Here is a 23,659-nt window from a genome sequence, read left to right as displayed (position 1 = left end):
GTAGTTCTGGTGTTAAAGGATTAAAAAAAGTGAAAAATTACCTCCTTCTTTTGTGGAGTACGTGACTTCAGGGCCAAAGGAATAACTTCTTTTGTTGAAATAGTTTTTTACTGTTGCACGTATTGTATAGTTTGTGAACGGTTTCAGTTGGTGAAGAACAAATGTATTGTTAATAGTCTGAAAAAAAACAAAAAAAAACAATTAGTATTTATTCGGCAAGAGCAGTTCAGCAGTTTATCGAATGTTTTATGTGAAATTCGAAGCTTCGTATTTTACTGCACATATTTTCATAAATACGGACTTTGTATACAAGATTACTCATGTGAAGGCAACATGATCACGCATGACACACTTTAATATCCCTTGTCTAAATAAAACAATTTCCTCTTAAAAAGAAAACCACAAAAAAAAAAATTATCACGCATCAGGAATGATTAATTATTTATTTTGAATTTTAATGATTGGTTATACTATGCAGAAAATCAGAAAGAGCACCGAATACTTAAAGAAAAAGGTTTTGATAAAAAACATGGAATAAGAATAACATCGTAATGATAAGTACTATTGATATGCGTCACGGCCTGTTTATTCATAGAATTCGGTCCCTTGCAAACAGTAAGTAATTCATGTTTCTCAACATGGATTCTGTGCATTAACCCGAAACTTTTGGCATCACCATTTTCGTAATAGGAAGGATGTGGCTGGGAATCCGCTGCCAAAAGTTGTCTGTGGATCCTTTCAGCCTCAGATTTATTTTTACACAAATTATACAAAACAAGAGTAGAGAGTCTGTGCCGCATTTTATGCATTTGACGTAGTAAAAAAGGTACAGAAATAAGAGAAGAGAAAATTGAAACAGAATATTGTAACTTTAATTAAATTCTCAAAGAGAAGGGAGGGAAATATATTGTCTTAGAAAGTACATACGGTGTTACAATTACTGTATGATTGTAAGAATTAAACATATGAGTTTAAATTCCTTACGATAAAAAGACAGTATTCTTCATTTTCTCTGGCCACTTCCGTAGGTTTCCAGATCTTATCATGCATTTTACATGAGCTCTATTTGCCTCCACTGTCACAACTTGCTCACACAGGCCAGTATTTTTCTCTTCATAATTTACAATTACAAATTCATCATTTTCAGGCATATAACCATCACTCAGGAGCTCATGGTTTATTGGGTTCTCAAACACCCCATCAGTGTTTGACAAGTTCAGTGAAGTATCAGAAGCCAAGGAATATCCAAGGAAAGCTTAGCTTTACGGAAAATCTTTTTTTTTGTTGAGAAAATTGTAACTTGAGAAGTAGATGGTAATTTGAGTATCTGCTCTGAAATACTTTTTACCCGGCTCTAAATCAAACTTCTCTCTTCTCTTTACGGATGTCTCTTAGCCTACTGCTTGTTTCCTCGTCATTTCAATATGTTTTATCAGGGAGTCTGAAACAGAACTTTCATCTGGGCCTGTGGCATTAGGATCAGAATATGATGGCAGGCGTTCTAAGACTTTGGTTGCACAAAGTCTTCCACCAATAGCATTTTAACGACCGAAAATAAGCTAGGTCGAGAGTTTGCATAAGATGAGTCGCATTTGGAAAAAGCGCTATGAACGTAACATTACGTTCTTGACAAGCTTTCAGAACCCTCAAGCTAATATGAGAACTGAGGTGGATAACAGTTTTATTTCATGGCGTAAAGACTCACAAAGAAGAATTTTTTCTAAATTCAACCCCTAAGGAGTTAAAAGGGGGTTCAAAGGTAACAAAGATCTCACGCCAAGCCAAAACCGCTGAAGCTATATAATATCTTCTGACCAAATTTCATGATGATATTTGGTCAGAATTTTAGTTTCATGACATAAAGACTAACTAAGAAGGTGTTTTTAGAAATTCGATCTCTAAGGGGGTTCAATAGGGGAAAAAGGGTTGTATGTCGAAACCGCTGAACCTATAAATATGAAATTTGGTCTGTATTTTTGTATTGTAATGTAGAGACTCACTGTGCGAAGGGATTTTTCAAAATTCAATCCCCTAAGGAAGGAGGTTCAAAGGTGATATGGGGCAATCATCACTGAGCCAAAATCGCTGAAGCCATAATTATGAAATTTAGTCAGTATTACATTTTATAATGTTTTACAATGTAGACGGAAGTCCCCTAAAATACCCACTAAGACGAGAAATTCTGAAAGTTCATTCCCAAAGGGGGATCAGGAGGGGTTAAAATGTTATATGGGGGCATCATCGACGAGTAGTTTTCAGATTACCAAATCCACGCGAGCGAAGCCGCGGGTAACAGCTAGTGGTCCATAAAAATGGTTGGACCATAGGTGAAATCAAAGTACTATTTTCTATTATTTTTCCTACAAATATTTTTATACACGTGCAACTGTACAGATGTTTATTAAACACATGTAAATAATAAATTACCTGTAATGCAGATCATCAATAGCGCAGAACAGCGAGAAAGTATGTATGGGGTGGCAACAGCCACGGAATAGCACACATACGTTTTTTAGTATATAGCTCTGAATTTTTTTTCTCGTTTAGGCACTTATTTAATTTTGAAATTATATTTTTCGAATTAACTAGACCATGAATACCTTTCATGGTCATTAACATTAAAATTAAAAAAAAAGGAAATGTAATTATGAGAAAAGGGAAAATTAAATGATAATCAATATTTTTTTTTTGTTTGTGTATGGTGACGAACAGCAATTGAAATCGACGATACTATTGAACTGACGACGATATGAATATATATTGCAAGATTTGTAAAGAACAAATTTTCGACCTCGTGGAAGTTTTCAAGTGCTGTGAATGTGAAAATTTATACCATCCGATGTGTGTTGGCGTCTCTGAAGCGAACTTCAGAAAAATGAAAGACAAACAAAGCTGGAATTGTGAATTTTGCAGAGTCATTGGGAAATCAAGAACAAAAAATCATGGATATGATCAGATCCGTGATGAAAAAAATGACATCCGAGATGTCCGACACAATGAAATTAACATCCGAATGTAAAGAACTTAAAGCGGAGATTTCCGAGCTGAAAAACTATTGGAATTTAGCGACAATGCAATAAAGGATTTGAAAACCGAATTCGCGGAGATGAAAGATGAGCTGAAAGAAATAAAATATGCTAACTGCAGACTGTGAAAAGAAAATCAAACGTTGACACAAACTGTTGAGAATGCTTGCACAATGCTGGATGACATGGAATTGCGATCGAAGTCATCGAACACCGAAATACAGGGAATGCCAGAGGACAAGGGAGAGAACCTCCAAAATTTAGTTTCGAAAATCGGGTCCCTACTACAGGTATATCACCCTTAAGAAATTGTTAAGATGCATCGTGTAAATTCGGTGTAAAAAAAAAAACAAAGCTCGTCCTATCATTGTGATATTTTGAGACTCTTCGATCAAAGACAAATGGATTCAAGCTGCGAAAATTTGTTTTGAGAAAGAGTTTGTTGGCTAGTGAATTAGACGATAAGTACCCTTCGACAACGCTGTTTGTGAACGAACATCCTACAAAAAACTTGAAGAATCTGTTTTATAAAGTGAGACAATTTAAAAAAGCCAACTCTTACAGCTATGCTTGGATTAGGAATGGGAAAATACTATTGCGAAAAAGGGACGTGATAGAGTACATCACATTAGAAATTTCAAAGATATGGACAGAATAATCATTAAAAGCAGTTAATCATCAAGTGAATGAATACGAGGTAGGTCCGACGTCACCTTATCTTGATTGAATTGATATTATAAATGAATTTTCAAATGAATGTAAAATTAATACTGTACATGTAAATATCAGAAGTATGCGCGAAAATTTCAATTAGTTGATATATTTAAAATAAATAAATTATTCATTTGATTATATTTTATTGAGTGAAATTTGGATAAAAAAATGATGAAATAGATTTTTATATCAAATACGCGGATATTATATAATTTGTGAGACAAGAACTAGGAATAAATCCGGAGGAGTAATAATAGCATACATAAATTCTCATGCTGTACAAAAAATTCGATTTGCATATGACTACAGCAGAAATTACTTGTTCATATGATTCTAATCTCAAAATTTGTGCATAATACCGATTTATAGAGTACATGATTTTCAACCAATGCAATTCGTAACCGAATTTAATCACTTATTAACAATATAAAATATCAAAATGTCATTTGTATGGGAGATTTCAATATTGTGTGATATCTTAAAGATAAACTACGAAACGGAGGAATTAACAGACATGATGGCAAAAAATGGATTTTTGTCTTATATTGATACACCTACCCGATAAACATCGCACATCGATCATTTTATATATATATATATATATATATATATATATAAATAAATAAATAAATAAAAATAAAGAAATGCAAAATTAAACTGGCAGTATGAAACCGCAATAGCGAAAATTCATATAACTGATCACTGGCCATTACTTTTAAATGGGTATAATGCTGAAAAAACGATGAAACTGTTGAACAGAACAACATTGATAGAGTTGATTATATAAAGTTTGAGACCTGCATAAAAAATTATCAAGTGAATGAAAATGACTTCTCAGAGAAAAAAGTAAATATATTGTACGAAATATTTATTGACATTCATCTACAACACCGTTGTTTCGTGATGAAAAGTACTGTATTAAAAATAAAAAGAATGGAAAGAAAAATGAAAATGGATAAAATGTGAAAAAAATGATTGATATTAAAGAGGCCAGGTTAGAGTACAAAAATTATGAAAAAATGCTGAAAAAAAAAGATTGGGTGTACTAAAGAGGATTATTTTTACAATAAATTTATATAATGCTAGTGAAAAATAATACAAAAAAGCGATGGCAAATCATTAATAACCTGATAAATAAAAATGAGAAAATAATAAAGATATCCACTGATGAAGATCTCGGTATTGTGATATACTAAAAAATTTGTGATTTAAATATTATTTTTTCACTATTTTATAGATCTCATAATTATACCATTGAACAATTTAATGGTGAACTTGGAATATATTTGAGCAAATTTAGAAACTCGGATATGGTAATTAAGGGCGACATGAATGTGAACCTATTCAATGATAATGACAAATATTAATGAATATTTGACTTTATTCTGTTTAAATGGTTTTTCTTCATTTGAAGAATGTGTTACAAGAATCGGACAAGAAAAAACTTAGATAAATTATGAATTATTTGAACGATTTGTTAGGGGTGTTGATTTCACGCAGGTTATAGATGAAAACGATACAAATCAGGCTTATATACGTTTTATTGACATCCTTAGATTGAATTCAAACTTATTTATAAAAAAAAATTATGTTAAAGATGGAAATAGGGCAAAGCTTAATGAATGGATTACGGATGACCTAATTAAAATGATAAATATTAAGGAAATACTATATATATGAAGCATCGTAAAAGTCCATTCAGACATGATTATGAAACCAAATATAAACAATATAATATTAATTTAAAGAAAGCAATCAAAAAACAGAAAGATGATTATTTTAGGAAAAAGCTTATCGATTTAGGATCAAATAAAAGAAGACAATGGAAATTTATAAACCATTTTGTAAACAACAAAAAAATTATGAAATTACCCAATTGCGATGATCAAAACAAACTAGCTAACGATTTTAATGATAATTTCATAAATCGAGTGAATGATACTGAAGTAAACAATCAAATGAATGACTTTGTAAATAACGAAAGTTCTCAACTCAATTCAATTGTTCTTAACGAAATTGACGTGCCACAAACTGAAAGCCTAATTAACTCAATTAATATTAATAAGCCGGTAGGAAGTGATGGTCTGACACCAAGAATAATTAAAATTATCTATCGCCACCACCCATCACTAATAATCCATTTGATTGATAAATCTCTAGATACTGTAATATTTTATAATAAACTAAAAAAGTCGATTGTTACGCCTATATACAAGAATGGTAACAAAAATAACATGAGTAATTACCGACCAATTTCGATTTTACCTATTATGTCGAAATTATTAGAGAAATGGGTAAAACGACAACTTAATAGTTATTTACATTCCATTGCTTACTACTCACATCATCAATGTGGTTTCAGGGAAAAAACGAATACTGAAATGGCTATGATTAAATTAATAGATTATATACAAAATAAAATAAATCAAAATAAAAAAGTAGCAGCTGTATTTATAGATATCAGTAAAGCGCGTAGTACAGTAAACTGGGATATCTTATTGGAAAAACTAAAAAATATTGGAGTAAGAGGGCTCCCGCTCGATTGGTTCAGATCTTTTATAACAAATAGGAGACAGACCGTTAAAGTAGGCAATGCGATAAGTCAGGTAAGGGCAATAGATACGGGCGTACCTCAGGGATCGGTCCTGGGCCCAATACTGTTTTCTATTTACATTAATGAAATTTATAATATCAATATTTCCGGTCAACTTGTTTCATTCGCAGATGATACAGTTCTGGTTTCCTCTGCTGAAACAACTGAAGAACTGATAAAAAATTTGGAAAAAGACATCTATACAATAAATAAAAGAATTCGAAACCTTCGACTTAGGCTAAATGCTAACAAAACTAAATGGGTTCTTTTTAATTTAACTAACTCAAGCACACAGACAGATTTAATGAAATTTCATGAATGTAACGACTTTCCTTCAAATACTATATGTTCATACATTAAAAGAGTACAACATTATAAATATCTTGGAATCATTATTTCATCTAACCTAAAATGGAAAGAACATACTAATCAAATTGTTAATAAATTACGAGCAATTACAGCAATGACGTATAAATTAAAGGCTATCATCTCACACCAAAGTTTGAAAGCGCGGAACCCCCAACGAATCGGTACATGCGGGAATGTGCGTGTACGTGTAGTGAAATCTAACGTGAAGTTTTGTTGTTTCTCTGTAATGCTTGTTATGTGTAGTGCTGCACTCATAGTTAGAAAAACTAGTGGCAGATGGAAGTCAAGGAAACACTTATTTTCCGGATATTATGCTGAGGTGAGCTCGGAAAGAAAAGTCATCACGTATCCGCCGGGACTCGAACCCAGGCCCTCTTGCATACCGGGCAAGCATGCTACCATCTACACCACTGGAGACTCATGAATTTGCCTTCCTAATTTCACGCACTGTGTCGTGAGGCGCTGAAGTAGAGGCATTAATAGCCTCTCTTAACTTCAGGAAATGGCCCCCGGGTGGGACGGTTTAGAGAGATATAGATGGCTTTTTTCTCAGCCAGAGATATCAAGGAAACAGTTATTTTCCGGATATTATGCTGAGGTGAGCTCGGAAAGAAAAGTCATCACGTCTCCGCCGGGACTCGAACCCAGGCCCTCTTTGCAAGCTTGCCCGGTATGCAAGAGGGCCTGGGTTCGAGTCCCGGCGGAGACGTGGTGACTTTTCTTTCCGAGCTCACCTCAGCATAATATCCGGAAAATAACTGTTTCCTTGATATCTCTGGCTGAGAAAAAAGCCATCTATATCTCTCTATGAGTGAAGTGTTATGATGGAATGATTTATTCCAATTTAATCCATTAATCCAACTTAATATACGTCAACTTTATCTGTATAAAGTTTTAGTATTCATGTATAAGAATCCTGATTGGTATCCTAGAGTGAATATACAAAGAAGCATTATGAGATCACAATAATTATATCATATACCATTACCTAAAAAAACAATTTTCAAAAAATCAATATGTTTTCTTGCTCCAAAAATATGTAGAGAATTTATTTGATGATATTATTAGACAACACCAGTCATTTTATATGTTTAAAAAGGCTATAAAAGATCGTATACTGGAAATAGCAGATATTGAGAGGTTCGTTTCGTTCGATGGTTAATGAAATCGCAAATTAAAAAGAGTAAAATTTGTTTATATATTTTGGAAACGCCTAACTTTTTATCTCTTGCTCCCAACACACGCGAGTACGAAACTTCGCGTTGTCTTTCATGCATCCGCCGTCTCTTCTTCAGGGGTGTCTCTTAACCATTTGCTCATGAATGGTGGAACTATTCAACAGGATTTATTTTCAATTATGATGATATTTCGTCAACATAGATATGCTTTCACCGCCGACATTGTAAAAATGTATCGGCAAATTCTGGTTGAATCCAGCCATTGTGATTTGCAGAGAATCGTGGGGAAAGAAAATCTGAACGATCCTGCTAAGGCGCTTAGATTATTGACTGTCACGTACGGTACAGTTTGTGTTCCGTATTTAGCTACACGTGTGCTGAAACAGCTTGCGCTAGATGAACAATCTCGGTTTCCTTATGCGTCCAAGATTGCCCTCTCGGACTTTTGTGTGGACGACATCGTGTCTGGTGCACATGAGCTACATGACGCTCTAGAGCTTCAGCGTCAATTGATACAGATGCTCCAAACTTGTGGAATGACACTTCAAAAGTGGTATTCCAATTCGACACTGCTAAACGCAGTCAACCATGGCGAGATTATCCTTGTCATCAAAACTGTATCCAATGTCACTGTGAAAACGTTGGGCTTGGCTTGGAATCCCCGAAAGGACTATTTCATGTACAAGGTAAGCTCAAACCTATCTTCCGATTACACAAAACGCACCGTTCTCTCGGATATAGCGAGACTGTTTGACCCTTTGGGTTTGCTAGGGCCTACCACAGTCAAGGCCAAAATATTCATGCAGCGTTTGTGGCTGTTGAAATTGGACTGGAATAATACGCTTCCAAAAAAGGAAGCAACCGAATGGTGCAAATTTATTACTGCTCTGCATGTTGTTAATGATGTATGCATTGATCGTTATTGCTTATCTGGTGAAGGTCGATCAATTGAAATACATGAATTCGATGCTTCTCATGAGGCTTATGGCGCAGCAGTTTACGTGCGGTGTCTTTCTGAAATTGTGTACAGTGTTAAGCTTTGTGTAGTAAGTCAAGAGTGGCTCCACTCAAGGTGACTACTATACCTCGTTTAGAATTGTGTGCAGCAGTGTTGCTGTCCAAGTTGATCAGTAAAGTCGTAGAATCTCTAAGATTAGACCTTAAGAAATTATTTTGTGGTCAGATTCGGATAATCGTCTTCGCCGTCGTTGGGAACGGACGTGCTATTATCGCGCTCCGCTCACCGACACGCCAGTGCGCCATTTTGTGTCTTTCTTTGTGTTTTTCTTCGTTCTCGTGAGTTTTACTTAGCGTGTTGTTTATTTTTGGGTCATATTCTGCGGTGATTTTCTTTTTTTTTTAGCGCACGTTGGATTGTGAGATAAGTGGTTTTTTTTTTTTTATATTGCTCTCATTTTTTTTTAAATTTTCGTTGTGTATTTTCGATCGACTTATATTTATTTTTCTCGTTCGCATTTCATTTTCGTTGTTTTTTCGCCAGGTTCGCTCGCTTCTTTGATATAAGTTCGTAGGTTTTGGACGTTAGTGTTAGCAAACAGTGTATACTTTTTCCCGGGTACTCTCAATAACGTTGTTTTCCTTCCATTTGGGCCTATTGTTGTAGTGTTAGTGTTTTGAGATAGTTAGCTAAGTTGTTAGTTAGTTAGAGTCGATAGTTAGTTAGAGTTGTAATTCTAATAAGTATAAATTGTACTTCGTAGCTTAATACTTTTTTTAGAGGGTGTTGTATTCTTTATATACATATTTATTTTATTCTTCGTGATTTAGTGCTGAGCATTCTACTTTACGTAATTTTTTCGTATAATCTCTTACGTATATTTTGCATAGTAATGTATTTTACATTATTTTAATTTCCAGTTAACGTTTCTCATTTTCGTATTGTTAAGTATTATTATTATTATCTAGCTTTAGCAATAGTGTTAGTATGCCTCGACCTCGACTAGTGTTGTGTAGAGCTTGCGACGGGAGGTTTCCCTGGTCTAGGGGTATAGTAGCTGATAGTTTCAATTGTAAGGGGTGCTTGGATAGAAAAAGGCTGGAACACGAGGTCGAAGCTTTACGGGAAAAAGTTAGGGTGCTAGAGGGTCCGGTTATAACGGACCCTCTGGTCGTCGAGCCACCTGTTGATGAAGAAGCAATCTCCACGAACAACGACATTTTAGAGGGCGAATGGGTGGTCGTGGATGAGGTAGAGGGGGATAGTGATAGGGGTTTAATCATCGGCGATTCTATGGTTAGGGAACTTGGGAACCGAGTGTGTAGGGATTTTCGGGGTTTCGAGCGCTGTTGTCTTCCTGGGGGGAAGATTGGCAACGTTCGAGACGTTTTTCATCGCCGAAAGTTGCCCTTGCGGGTGATTCTGTGGGTGGGAACAAATCAGGTAGGAGCGAATATTAGTGAGTCTCTGTCAGAGTACCGGGATTTACTATTATCCGCTAGGGAGGGGGGTTCAGATGTGGCAGTGATTCCAGTGCTGCCAAGGGGTAGTAGGGGATATAGGAGTAGGATCCACCAATTCAATATAGGCCTGAAGGACATTTGCTCCTCACTTGGGGTCACGTTCTTGGAGCTTCCCGCATTTACCGATAGGTGGCTTCGTTCGGATGGGATCCATCTAAATAAGAGAGGGGTCTGGGAGGTTTACGATAGTCTTAGGTCAGGTTTTTTACTCCCAGACCACGTAGTCGGGAATGCGGGTTAGTTAATGATAATCACAACAGTACTGACGGGGAATTACCCACCTCTGACTTGGATGGCTTCTCGATTGACAACAAACCACCGGGCAAATTAAAATGTGTGTTAATAAATGCCAGGAGCTTGGGTAACAAGAAAGATTTTTTAGAAACTATGATAGTTGTGGAGGACTTGGATCTTATAGCCATTACAGAATCTTGGGCAAACGATGGGGATGAATCTTTCTTACACATCTCCGGATACGATACTTTTTTGAGAAATAGATCTGATAGGAAAGGGGGTGGAGTGTTGATATACGTGAAATCATGTTTGAAGGCTAGAGAGTGTAACGTACAGAGAAGTGATATTGAAACCATATGGGTTGAACTTGAGAACAAAAGACGTCATAAGCTTATTGTTGGGGTTTGTTACAATCCACCGAATAGGGATCAAAACTACATCGCCAAAATGCACGATGAAATTTCCTACATGTGTAAGCGAAAGAGGGTTCTCATACTAGGGGATTTCAATTACCCGGGTATTGATTGGGAGAACCTTTCATCTGGAAATCAGTATGAAAGAGACTTTCTTAAGTTGGTGCTCGAAAATTTTTTGTATCAGCATGTATCAGAAGCCACTAGGGGTACTGCTATTTTGGATTTAGTTCTTACTAGTTCTGAGGATCTAGTTGAACATGTTTCGGTGGAGGAAGAGTTTTCTTCCAGTGATCATCGTATCGTCAGATTTCACTGTAACTTTTCCTCGGGTAAGGTTGATAACAAAAGATTGGTTCCTTGTTTTCGGAGAACTAACTTTGATGTTTTGCGAAGAAGGTTAGCGGAAGTTTTCAAAGACCGGTTGGAATCAGTAGGGGTGGTAAGTCAATGGGAAGAATTTAGTACGAAGCTGTCCTCTGTTTTGCACGACGTCATACCCTTTGTTCGAAAAAAGCGTGTTTGTACATCACACCCTCTATGGTTCACGGATAGCGTGCGGAACCTTTATCTTGAAAAGAAAAGAGCATTCAGAGAGTATAAAAGTGGACGAGGTGACCTATCATTGTTTACTGATAAAAGAAGACTGTTGAAGAAAGCGATAAGGGATAGTAAAAAGCAAGTTGAATCTAGGTTGGCAGATAACATTGGCTCTGACCCAAAATCATTTTTTCGATACGTCAATAATGGATGTAAGGGGACAGTTGGCCCCCTCTCGATAGGAGGCTCAAAAGTAGAGAGCAATGTAGGCATGTGTAGTGCTTTCAATGACTTTTTCGCGTCGGTTTTTAATGGAGATAATGATATTCGATATACGGGTGTTGCATGGGGTAATAAAACGCTCAACGATATTCAAGTGGAAGACGTGGAGGTCCTAAATCTTCTAAGAAATGTATGTGCAAGCAAAGCACCAGGACCAGATGATATCTATCCCAGGGTTCTCAGGGAAGGTGCTAATGAATTGTTGGGGCCAGTCGCACAGATATACAGGAGTAGTGTTGCTGAGGGTATCGTCCCGAGAGATTGGAAACTGGCTAACGTTGTTCCGATATTTAAGAAGGGTAGTAGAGAAGTGGTGTCTAATTATCGTCCAGTGAGTTTGACGAGCTCCCTCTCGAAAATTTTGGAAATTATCATCAAAAGGCAGTTTGTGAAGTGGATAGACGAGAATAATGTATTGTCGGATAATCAGCATGGGTTCAGGAAGGGGAAGTCATGTGTAACTAACCTCCTTTGCTTCTATGATTACGTGACTAAGGCTTTGGGTAAGAGCAAAAATGTCGACGTTGTTTACCTTGATTTCCAGAAGGCATTCGATCGGGTCCAACATGGCAAACTCTTGAAGCGTTTACACGAGATTGGAATAGGGGGCAACTTGCTGAATTGGATAGAATCGTGGTTAAGAGATAGGTCGCAACGAGTTATGGTGAACGGGGAATTCTCTGGTTGGACAGACGTCACAAGTGGAGTTCCTCAGGGAAGTGTCCTTGGCCCCATACTTTTTTCACTTTTTATCGATAAACTCGATCAGGGTATCGATGGAATTACTAGCAAATTCGCAGATGATGTGAAGCTAATGGGGGTAATCGGGAATGAAAGCGATAGGGAGTTGCTCCAGACCAACTTAAACAAGATTGCAGCATGGGCAAATGAATGGAGCATGACGTTTAGCGTAGATAAGTGCATGGTCGCTCATTTTGGTTCGAACAACCAACGGTTCTCTTACGAGTTGAATGGTGTCACTATCCCGGATGCAACTAGAGTCACCGATTTGGGAATTCTCATTGACGAGCGACTTAAGTTTTCTGAACATTGTTCAGCGGTTGTCAAAAAATCGAATAGAATGCTTGGTCTCATTTTCAAAAAGGTCTCTTCGCGTTCTCCTAAAGTCATTCTTCCTCTTTTTCGAGGCTTAGTTCGTCCTGGACTGGAGTATGCTGTAAGGTTTTGGAGACCATACCTACAGAGGGACATAGACTTGGTTGAAGGGGTGCAGAGAAGAGCTACACGTGTCCTTATTGGCACACAGGGCTTGAGTTATGAAGAAAGACTTCATTTTTTGAATATGTTTACATTGGATGAACGCAGGTGTCGAGGAGATATGATCGAAGTGTTCAAAATTTTCAATGGGATGGATAGGATGGACCATGAACTTTTAGTACACCGCCAATCGACTGCTTTTACAAGGGGACACCAGTATCGATTGGTGAGGGACAATGCAAGGTTATGGTGTCGCAGGGAATTTTTCTCCAATAGGGTTGTTAATAAATGGAATAGCTTACCCCCGGAGGTAGTAAATTGTAACACAATTGACACGTTTAAAAAGAAATACGATAAACATGTTGGGGTAAATCGAGAAGCTATCCATTCTTAGAATAAGACAACCATAAGTATTCTTTATGGGCATTGTATAATATTTTATCATGTGTATATATTGTTTGTAATTTGTGTTAATTGCATTTTTAATTGGGTTGCTGTATTTTTGAAACATATGACAACCATATTTTTATGGGCATCTTTTTATCAGCCACCTCGTTGGGCATTTTGCCTGTTGTGGCGTTGTATTTGTATTTGTATTTGTATTTGATTCAAAAATTGTTCTGTCATGGATCAACACCTCACCTCATTTGTTGAAAACTTTTGTAGCCAATAGAGTGGCAGTTATTCAGGAAATAACTAGTGGGAAAATAACTGTAACTATAAAGGAAATAACTATCTAACCATGTTAGATCCGAAGACAATCCAGCAGATCTGGTGTCACGTGGCTTGTCTCCTGACAAATTAATTCATAACGAATTGTGGTGGAGTGGTCCTGATTATTTGAGATCAGAACTTAGTTTTGATTTTGATCCATTTAAGTTCACAGCTGAGGATGTAACATATGCCAGTGAATTCAAGAAATCCGTTGAACATTTATTGGTAGCAAGTGTTGATGCTGTTATAACACCCATAATAACGAAGGCCAGCAAATACACAACCACCATTAAAATAGTTGCTTCCGTGCTTAGATTTTGTTCTAATGCGAGATCTAAGACAGACAAAAAATCAGGTCCACTCACTGCCCAAGAACTTGACGTGGCAAGAATAACAATAATTCAGATAGTTCAAAGAGAATTCAGTGAAGGATTGAGGAACTTGAAGCAAGAGGCTCAAGTCTCCACTAAAAACAAATTGAAAAATCTTAATCCCTTCATCGATCAGAAAGGATTGCTTCGCGTTGGTGGTCGCATAAATGAAGCAGATATTTCGTACAATCAAAACCACCAGATAATTCTACCAGCCAAACACCGACTAACGAGACTGATTTTCGAATACTATTACCGTAAACACCTGCATGTAGGTTCTCAAACCTTACTACGTCTCGTTCGCCAAACTTTTTGGGTTGTTGATGCAAGAAACCTTGCAAGAAAAATAGTTCATGAGTGTGTAACATGCTTCCGTGCGCAACCGACCACTCTTGAGCAAATAATGGGCAAACTTGCCTAAGGAAAGAGTAAACAGAACCTTTTCATTCAACGTTTGTGGAGTACATTTTTGTGGCCCATTCTACGTAAAATTCAAGGGTCAGAGAAGGGGCCAATTCCATAAAATATATGTTGCTTTATTCGTGTTTCGTGACTGAAGCAATCCACCTAGAATTCGTGTCAGATTTGACAGCGGACGCATTTATTGCATGTATAAAGAGATTTTTTGCTAGACGTGGAAAATGCTCATCAATATTCAGTGACAATGGCACTAATTTCGTCGGTGCCAACACAGAGTTGAAACGTCTTCATCAGATGGTTGTGAAATCTGATGAATCTGTGGCAAATTTTTTCGCCTTCGAAGAAGTCACATGGAATTTCCTACCTCCAAGAGCTCCAAATTTTGAACGCTTGTGGGAAACTGGAGTCAAGTCCTTCAAGCACCATTTCAAAAGAACTGTTGGGTCTTCCAAACTCACGTTGGAAGAGTTTCAGACAGTTATGATCCAAATTGAAGGAATTTTGAACTCCAGACCACTTACACCTCTATCGCCAGGGCCGGTCTTAGACCTAGTGGCGACCGGTGCAAAAACGGTAGTCAGCGCCCTCCCCCCCCCCCCCCCCCAAGGTTCAAATCCACAGCGATGTGTCAGAGGAGGCAATTTTTGCTAGTCATTACTGTCCCGTAAAATACGAGACATTCATTCTACCATATTATCAGACTCTAGGCGTGGTGATCGTACCCCCCCCCTCTTGGTTGGATATTAAGGGACGAAGAAGTCGGAAAAGCTTCTTCTAGAATGTGATTACTGCTATTTAACTAGTAAACAAGCATAAAAACCCAACTTGTTTGATTTAATTACGAGATTTATAAACATTAAAAAAGCAAAATGTCTCTCATTTATGCAGGATACACATCACAAAGGATCATACTTATTCATACTTATACTTCATACTTATTTTAATTTAATTTTATGGTAAAATTCATGCAGTGCACGCATCACGTACGGGCAAAGCTGATAATAAAAGTGCTTAAATTAAAGTGAAATTAAGTATGATTTCTTCCATATTTATAAGACTCATGAACTTCATTTGAAATTATCCATTTCAGACCCAGTACTAAGAAACATAAAGGGCAAGCAAACACCAGCTAAAGCACAAGGCCCTACAACTTGGGCAGGCCCGTAACTATTCTGAGGCAACTTAGGTGGTGCCCCGAGCGGAATGGCAGGGGGACGCGCTTGTAACTCCTCCTTTTTCTGAGCATAACTATTTCAAGGAGACTCGAAGAAAAGACTGCTCCCGAAAAAGCACGCTACGGCCCTGGGAAGGGACAGGGCCGTCTTAAGAGCATCATGCATATTTATAATATGCATGGCCACTCTGCCAAGTGGCCATGCACCTTTTTCTGAGGCCCTACCTAGTAAATTCTAGAAAATTTTAACTAGATCTCATTTTCGTGAGGCCCCTCCTTTCTTCAGGCTTCCGGGCAGCTCCCAGGTGGGCACCATGCATTAAGACGGCACTGGGAAGGGGTTGTTTCTTTCACTCTGTAGATTTTTTTTTTTTTAACCTCAGGGACTTCGGCTTTAATTTCAACGATAACGCACAATTCTTGAAGTTTGGGCTGAACATCCCTGATGTTAAAAAAATAATATCTAAAGTGAAAAGAAGCCACCCGCACGTTTGTGCATACAGGATGTGAAAGGATTATGCATAATCACCGGTAAAAGTGATAAATGTTGCAAAATTTATCAAACTTACCGAGACGATTGATGTTTGTGAGACTTGTACAGAGAGAACTGTTCTGAAAAAGAAGTTCGATCTATGGTTCTATTATTTCGAATTTGCTCAGCTAATCGTAACTTCCAACTGCTCTTCCTACGTCTTTTATTGGCAACAAAAGACGACTCAATCTGCTCCTGGAAAATCTCGCATTTCTCTCCTTCAGATGTTATCTTTCCATTTCCTAAAAACTTTTAGTTCCAGAACTTCTTTTTTTCTTGTTCCGCGGTGCCAATTCAAATGTTTTCCAATATGTTTTGCATCCAATATGTTTCCCAAATGTTTTCCACTGTGCCTCAAATCGTAATTAATATATAAGCTTACCTTACAGTTACAGGCAGCTAGATTAAGTTCACACTATGATTCGTATTCCCAAATAATGTATAACATCGTGGAAAAATTGCATGTTTTAATCAACTGGCACACTATTTAATTAATAGATCTATTTGGTGAGACATATCATCGCTCTTACACCTAGTACCTTACCAACGTGCAAAACAATGCTGTGAAGCATATCTTAGGAACAACGATATCAATGGAATAAAGCAACGCATATTTTGCACCTCAAACTTTTTTCTTAGTTTCAAAAACAGAATTGGTGGGGGGGGGGGGGGTAGGATTGCGGAATATGGTTTGCAAAGCTGTTTAAAAGAATCAAACTGAATTTCCAACATGGGAGGCTTTACTGTTACTCATCGGATATCTGGAACAAGATCCATGAAACTTCGAAAAGATGTTCAGTTGTGTATGTACGGTTTGTTACAATTTTCGACACACACACATATGTTGCACTCACGGGCGGGTCGAGACAAAATCTCTACCCGAGCGGGACCTATTTTTGGGCCCCCCCTGACTTCCCCAATTAAAAAAAACAAACTTTTGTATCAATCGCTTCGTTTCGATGCGTTCAAAGAAACAGCGATATTTTATGTCATAACACATCACATGTCGAGTTTTTTTTTTTTTTTGCACTTTTACCTTGGCGCTCCTTTTAGAGCGCGCAGAAATCATTTTCCAATATTTTCGCCCTTTTACTTCGGACTTAACGCCCCTCCCACACACACAGAGAGGGCACAAATAAGTTTTCCTAATTATTATTTTGCGTTTCCTCTTTGAATATGACGCCCCTCCTAAAGCGAACAGAAATCCTTTTCTGTAATTTTTTTCACCCTTTTACGCCAGATTTGGTGCTCCTACTAGAGGGGGCAGAAATAGTTTCTCCTAACTTTTCTCGCCCTGTCTACCTCAGACTTGGCGCCCCTCTTACAGCGGGCACACATAATTTTTCCTAATTTTTTTGCCCGTTCACTTCGGATTAGACTTCCTTCTAGAGCACACCCAGTCCATCGAGCTGCTCCTGGTTGAAGAAATACGAAAGTCTGGCGAGTCGGGAGACTGGTTAATAAAAGTAATACAAGTTGGGAAAAAAGAGGCATGAAAGGCCTCTGTCTCAAAATCTTTCCCACATCAGAAGACACCTTCAATTCTTGTAATACTCCCCACAACGCAGCCCCCAAAATCTCCTGCAGGGGTAAACGAAAAGAGCTCGAGAGAGAGAGAGAAAGAGCGTGTATTTTTATCTGACCAAAATCACTATGTACTGTACATATATAGGTGCAGTGCCAATCGATTCATTTCTTTTCGAAAAATAACCGTAATAGTATTTACACACAAACCTCCAATTTTTTTTCCTGTCGATCGTTTTTCATGTATATTTTAGTTATTTTTTAAATAAGTTCCTTAAAGATATTTTTCTAGTAATGTATATTTAACGCGTTTTGGCGCCCCTTCTCATTTCGCGCCTGGTGCAACTGCACCGGTCGCATTGCCGTAAGACCGCCCCTGTTTATCGCCAGACATCAATGACTTTGAGATCCTAACTCCAGCTCACTTTTTTGAATTGACGATCGCTTAACACCGTTGTTGAGCCTGGCCTGTGCCACCTTGGTGATAACCGACTATCTTGATGGCAGCTCACAACACGATTTGTTCAGGCCATCTGGAAGCGTTGGCAGAGATGGACTACCCAAGTTCGCTCCAGAAACGGAATAAGTGGCACTTCTCAAAATCTAATGTGTAACCAGATGCCATGGTGATTGTCAAGGAGGATAAAGTGCCGCCGTGTAACTGGTTACTTGGAAGAGTCGAAGAAATCATTCCAGGTCCAGATTACAAGGTTCGCGTTGTGACTTTACGAACTAAAAATGGACTAATCAAACGATCCATAGCAAAAATTTGTTTGCTCCCGCTTCAAGAGAAATGAAGTGACTGAGTCTTCATATAATTTTTTATCTAGTGTTTGTGTTTATCATATTTAATCGGATATATTTTAGTGTTTTCATTTGTGCATTTTAGCTGCATAATTTCATTGCATATGTTAATGTTTTTTAAGCTTTTCAGAATGGATATTAATTTGAATTGACTTTACATATGCTGCTTTCATTTTGGATTAATTGCATCGCGTGTTTGATTATAGCAGTGATGTGTTTAGATGTATATTTTTAGTCCTTTCGATGCCTAAGATAGGATATGCCTACACAAGTAAGATGCATTTATCTTGCAAATGTATTATTATTACTCTTATAGTTATATGCGTGAACTGTGGATGAGAAGAACATGCGTATGTTATGCTATTCAATCATTGCACAGTTATATGTTCATGATTCTTCATAATTTCTTTTGCAATATGTCTTGTGTACAAGTTTTCATTTCAAGCATTTTTTTAATTTCTTTTGTATTTTGTTGAATTGATATTGGTTGTAATTATCATTACAACGCCGGGCGGGATGGAAACGCCTAACTTTTTATCTCTTGCTCCCAACACCAGATGGCGTTGATGTCAACTTTCGCTTTTCTTTTCTTGTGTATTTCTTATTATTATTATGTCTCTCTTCCTCTCTCTGGGGAGAAATGTGTGAAAGTGTATATGTCACAACGCTCCAGTGGGAGGTTGTCTTATGTAATTCCCCTGCGTTTCAGTCACGCATTATTGAATCACCCTTTTTTAAAGAATTAAATATTGTTGAGTTTAAAAACACAGGTGTGTGTTTGAATACATGGTAATGACCATATTTAACCATTCATCAACGATATGGGCTTTCGGAGCCGAAGGCCCACTCGTGTACCCTTGATGACTGCACGACACAAAGCTTTACGCCTCGCCTGGGCCCGACAACACCGACATTGGACTGTTGAGGATTGGAAACACGTTGCCTGGTCTGACGAGTCTCGGTTCCAATTGCTTCGAGCTGATGGACGCGTACGGGTATGGAGACAACCTCATGAATCCATGGACCCTACATGTCAACAGGGGACTGTTCAAGCTGGTGGAGGCTCTGTATGGGGCGTGTGCAGTTGGCGTCATATGGGACCCCTGATACGTCTAGATACGACTCTGACAGGTACGTAAGCATCCTGTCTGATCACCTGCACCCATTCATGTCCATTGTGCATTCCGGCGGACTTGGACAATTTCAGCAGGACAATGCGACACCCCACACGTCCAGAATTGCTACAAAGTGGCTCCAGGAACACTCTTCTGACTTTAGACACTTCCGCTGGCCACACAAATCCCCAGACATGAACATTATTGAACATATCTGGGATGCCTTGCAACGTGCTGTTCAGAAGAGATCTCCACCCCCTCTTACTCCTACGGATTTATGGACAGCCCTGCAGGATTCATGGTGTCAATTACCTCCAGCACTACTTGAGACATTAGTCGAGTCCATGCCACGTCGTGTAGCGGCACTTCTGCGGGCTCGAGGGGGCCCTACACGGTATTAGGCAGGTGAACCAGTTTTTTTGGCTCTTCAGTGTATGTGTATTTTGTTTTAGTGTGTACTATTTATGATATGTTGAATATGTTTTAGTGTGTACTATTTATGATATGTTGAATATGTTTTAGTGTGTACTATTTATGATATGTTGAATATGTTTTAGTGTGTACTATTTATGATATGTTGAATATGTTTTAGTGTGTACTATTTATGATATGTTGAATATGTTTTAGTGTGTACTATTTATGATATGTTGAATATGTTTTAGTGTGTACTATTTATGATATGTTGAATATGTTTTAGTGTGTACTATTTATGATATGTTGAATATGTTTTAGTGTGTGTAATAAATTTCAATTTTTTTTTCAAAGTTTGCACCTGACAAGATAACGTGAAAAACATAACCCCAACTAACAGCTGATTCGAGGGAAAGTATCGGACAGAGGACATTCTAACCACATGTACATATTACACTATGGTATGTTCTCTTTGCTTAAATGTTTAAATAGCCCACTAGATGTTGTCAGCTAAACACTAAAATATGGATTACCGATGTTTTAGTGAGCATGGGTGCTTGGACCATAGTTAGGCTTAGGACTATAGTTGTGTGAAATTACGGTACCTGTTCTGTCTTTTCACCTGAAACAGTTATCACTGCCAATGGGATTTCTAATGGGTTATTTCAAATGTAGAATGAGTAAGAGATGCTTTCACCCCTTCTTCAACTTGATCTTCTATATTTTCAGGTGATTAATTTATCATTCGTATAAGGGGTATTCAGGTAGTGGTATATTCCCACACTTAATATACCCCTACCTCTTCAAGAAATGTTCATAAAAACATCACTTACCTGAATTTCACAGTAGTTATCAGTGTTTTTTGAGCCAGAACAGAAAAAAGGTGTCTCTCTATTTTTTTCTAACATCGGCGTGTACTGGATAATGTATACTACTGTAGCGATGGATATTCCAATGCAGTTATCATCTATCTTTGGCGGTGGAACGTGAAGTTTCATAACAGAAGAAGATCTACTTAAGAGTTTTGCTGTTTCTTTATATGGTAACAATTGTAAACAACGCTGATCTGAAATAAATATACAAGAAAAATGGCGGTGGAACTTACGAAAAAATTAAATAAAAAGTAAAAAAGAAATATTCAAAAAAATTATCGAATGGGAGAAAAAAAATACTCAGGGGGCTGTTTTTTCGGCTGTGGTTTTCAATTAATTTATGAGACTTTATTTGCAGCTGTGGCAAATATCTTCAGGGGTTAAAATTACCTCATGACTTTTTAAATTGACAGAAGAGCATGGCTATATATATATATATATAAACAGCCCACTTTTCATTAGATGCCAGTCGTGAAAGACTACAACTCATTGTCCAGAAGTTCAAGAAAATTTTACTTCCTATTTAGCAAACACGAAAATGTACAAGCATTAGCATTTTAGTTGGTGTTACCCAGTGTTTCAACAGTAATGAAAACTACCTGTGACTTTTCAATCATCACAAAAATATTTTTTTTATGCATCAGCAACAGATAATGTATATAAAAACGAATTATTAGCATGTAGACTCTTCGAATTCCGCACATTTGGACCCATTGGGAACGAGCCATCTTTGATATTGCTGAAATATATTTTAAATACTTTTGAAATCTGCTTTTTCAGTGATAGTTTCTAGAGTAATGCGTGTTAAAAAAAATTACAAAGCCATAGGGGAAGGGAAGACCAGGTCAGTAGTCTCTGGCTATCTAATTGCCAAATCCCACCTACCATTTATAATAGTAAATCTGAAAGATCAAAATGTTCAGTACGTTATATCTCGAACAACTAATTCCGTTCGTTTCCCTCTCTATAAAAATCTAGAAACAAATATAGATTTGGAGGAATACTTAAATTTTAACCTTGATCTACATATGAAAAGTCCTCATTCAGTTGAGATTCCAGAGCGATGTACAAGTTTTGGAGGGAGCGAGACACCAGATTTCATCCGAGCGAACTCGCATACGTTGCACTTTTGCAGAGTATGAATTCTGGAGACACATCAGTATAGTCTACGATAAATATACTGCAATACGAAGGTGATTCTACTCCTCTCAACCTCGAAAATAGCTTACATTTCAACGACTATAGTACATATAATACAAATACGTCCTTTAGTACATATAAATTTATTGTACCTGCAATGAAATTAAAAACTTTGTGACTTATTTACCCCCCCCCCCACCCCATTTCATGTTCATATAACTTTTTCTTCTTTTCCCTTTAGTTATTCCACTTTGTGTTTCATATATTATTTCGTGTTATGTAATATCTTCTTTTTTTGCCACCAATTGTTAAACGTCAGCGGCCAAAACAATAACTTTGATTGATTTATTGATTGATTGAAATACAGTTTATTACGTCAGCACACGTGCTGCACAGATGAGTCTAAGTCTGAGTGAGGTGTGTTACTGATTTTTTGGCCACTGAGTGTGTATATATATATATATACACAAAAAAAATAATTATTTTAAAAGAAAAAGGAAAAACAATTGAATTTTATGAGAGTGAAATAGAACGTATGCAGTGGGTCTTCATCAGGGGGAACCCTATGCATGGTTCGAAGAGTGTAGGCATTTCTGAAGGGTGGCTATGCCTAATTGCATTAAAAATGCCAACCATTGTTCCCTATTTTTAATGCAATTAGGCATAGCCACCCTTCAGAAACGGGGTGGTAACTATCGACCGCCCAATAATTACACGTGATCCATTGTGAAAAACTAATATAGAAAACTGTTTTCCGTTTTTCGATCGGGCGAATATTAAGTGAGTTATAAGCTTTTAAAATTTTGTGACGTGTCATTTTTCTAACGGTCAGTTATATGCCAAACAACGAACCAGAGTGCATTTCTCCGCCAGAAGCGGGTTTTGTCACTTCTTAAAAATGAACTGAAATATTCAATCCCATTAGAAGCCCAGTTCGGCCATCTTTCACGATTGACGCTTTTACTCTCAATGCAGTGTAATAGTATAACCTTGTTGTTACGTGTAATTACGTACTAGTTTCATCCACTACATTTATCACCAGATTTTTAAAGTGTTAGCCAAATGAGATCTACTCGAAATTTTTTTTAGACAAACCAACACTTTTTTGCCAAAATGTGCAATTTTTTTACCTTCACTATTAAGTCTAATTTTCTGAGGGAAGGTGCACACAGTGCGTTGTGTTTGCTACGCGATCCTTTTTATATGCTGTCGTTTTAATCAGATTACATGTTGATCAATGAAACGGCAATATTTTTGAGTTATTTTAAAACTTCATCGAAACAGTCACGTGTAAAAAACTTGAACGAAGATTGCAAAAATGGTGTCTTGACGAGGGCGACTTGTAAAAACAGTAAAATAATAACATTTAAGGCGTTTTATGAATTGGCATATTCAAATTAGTAGTTTCGGATATTTTCTACCGATTATTCATCGAGACACATTTTCATACCGATTTCTGCATGTGCAATGAAGATTTTTCATTTCCTTTTTGACTGCAATTGATTTTTGTCGCGCTGAAATATCAATAAATTTT

The 23,659-nt window shown here is 37.3% G+C and overlaps 1 protein-coding gene across 5 annotated transcripts in view; it reads right to left on the bottom strand.

Annotated features, from left to right (window-relative positions):
- sev (receptor protein-tyrosine kinase sevenless) overlaps positions 1–23,659 on the bottom strand; it is a 1,896,734-nt gene that overhangs the window by 417,226 nt on the left and 1,455,849 nt on the right. For all 5 annotated transcript variants that reach the window (XM_089239534.1, XM_089239532.1, XM_089239533.1 and 2 more), the window contains 2 exons: positions 20,947–21,179; positions 42–177 (listed from right to left, as the gene is read on the bottom strand). In XM_089239534.1, the coding sequence (XP_089095660.1) occupies positions 42–177; positions 20,947–21,179 (369 nt within the window). The remainder of the gene's footprint in view (positions 1–41; positions 178–20,946; positions 21,180–23,659) is intronic.

Source organism: Pholcus phalangioides, unplaced genomic scaffold (genome assembly GCF_987345545.1).
Source record: "Pholcus phalangioides strain wild (caught in Gottingen) unplaced genomic scaffold, Ppha-v1.0 ptg000011l_1, whole genome shotgun sequence".
Lineage (NCBI taxonomy): Eukaryota > Metazoa > Arthropoda > Arachnida > Araneae > Pholcidae > Pholcus > Pholcus phalangioides.
This window is presented reverse-complemented; position numbering and strand designations above follow the sequence as displayed.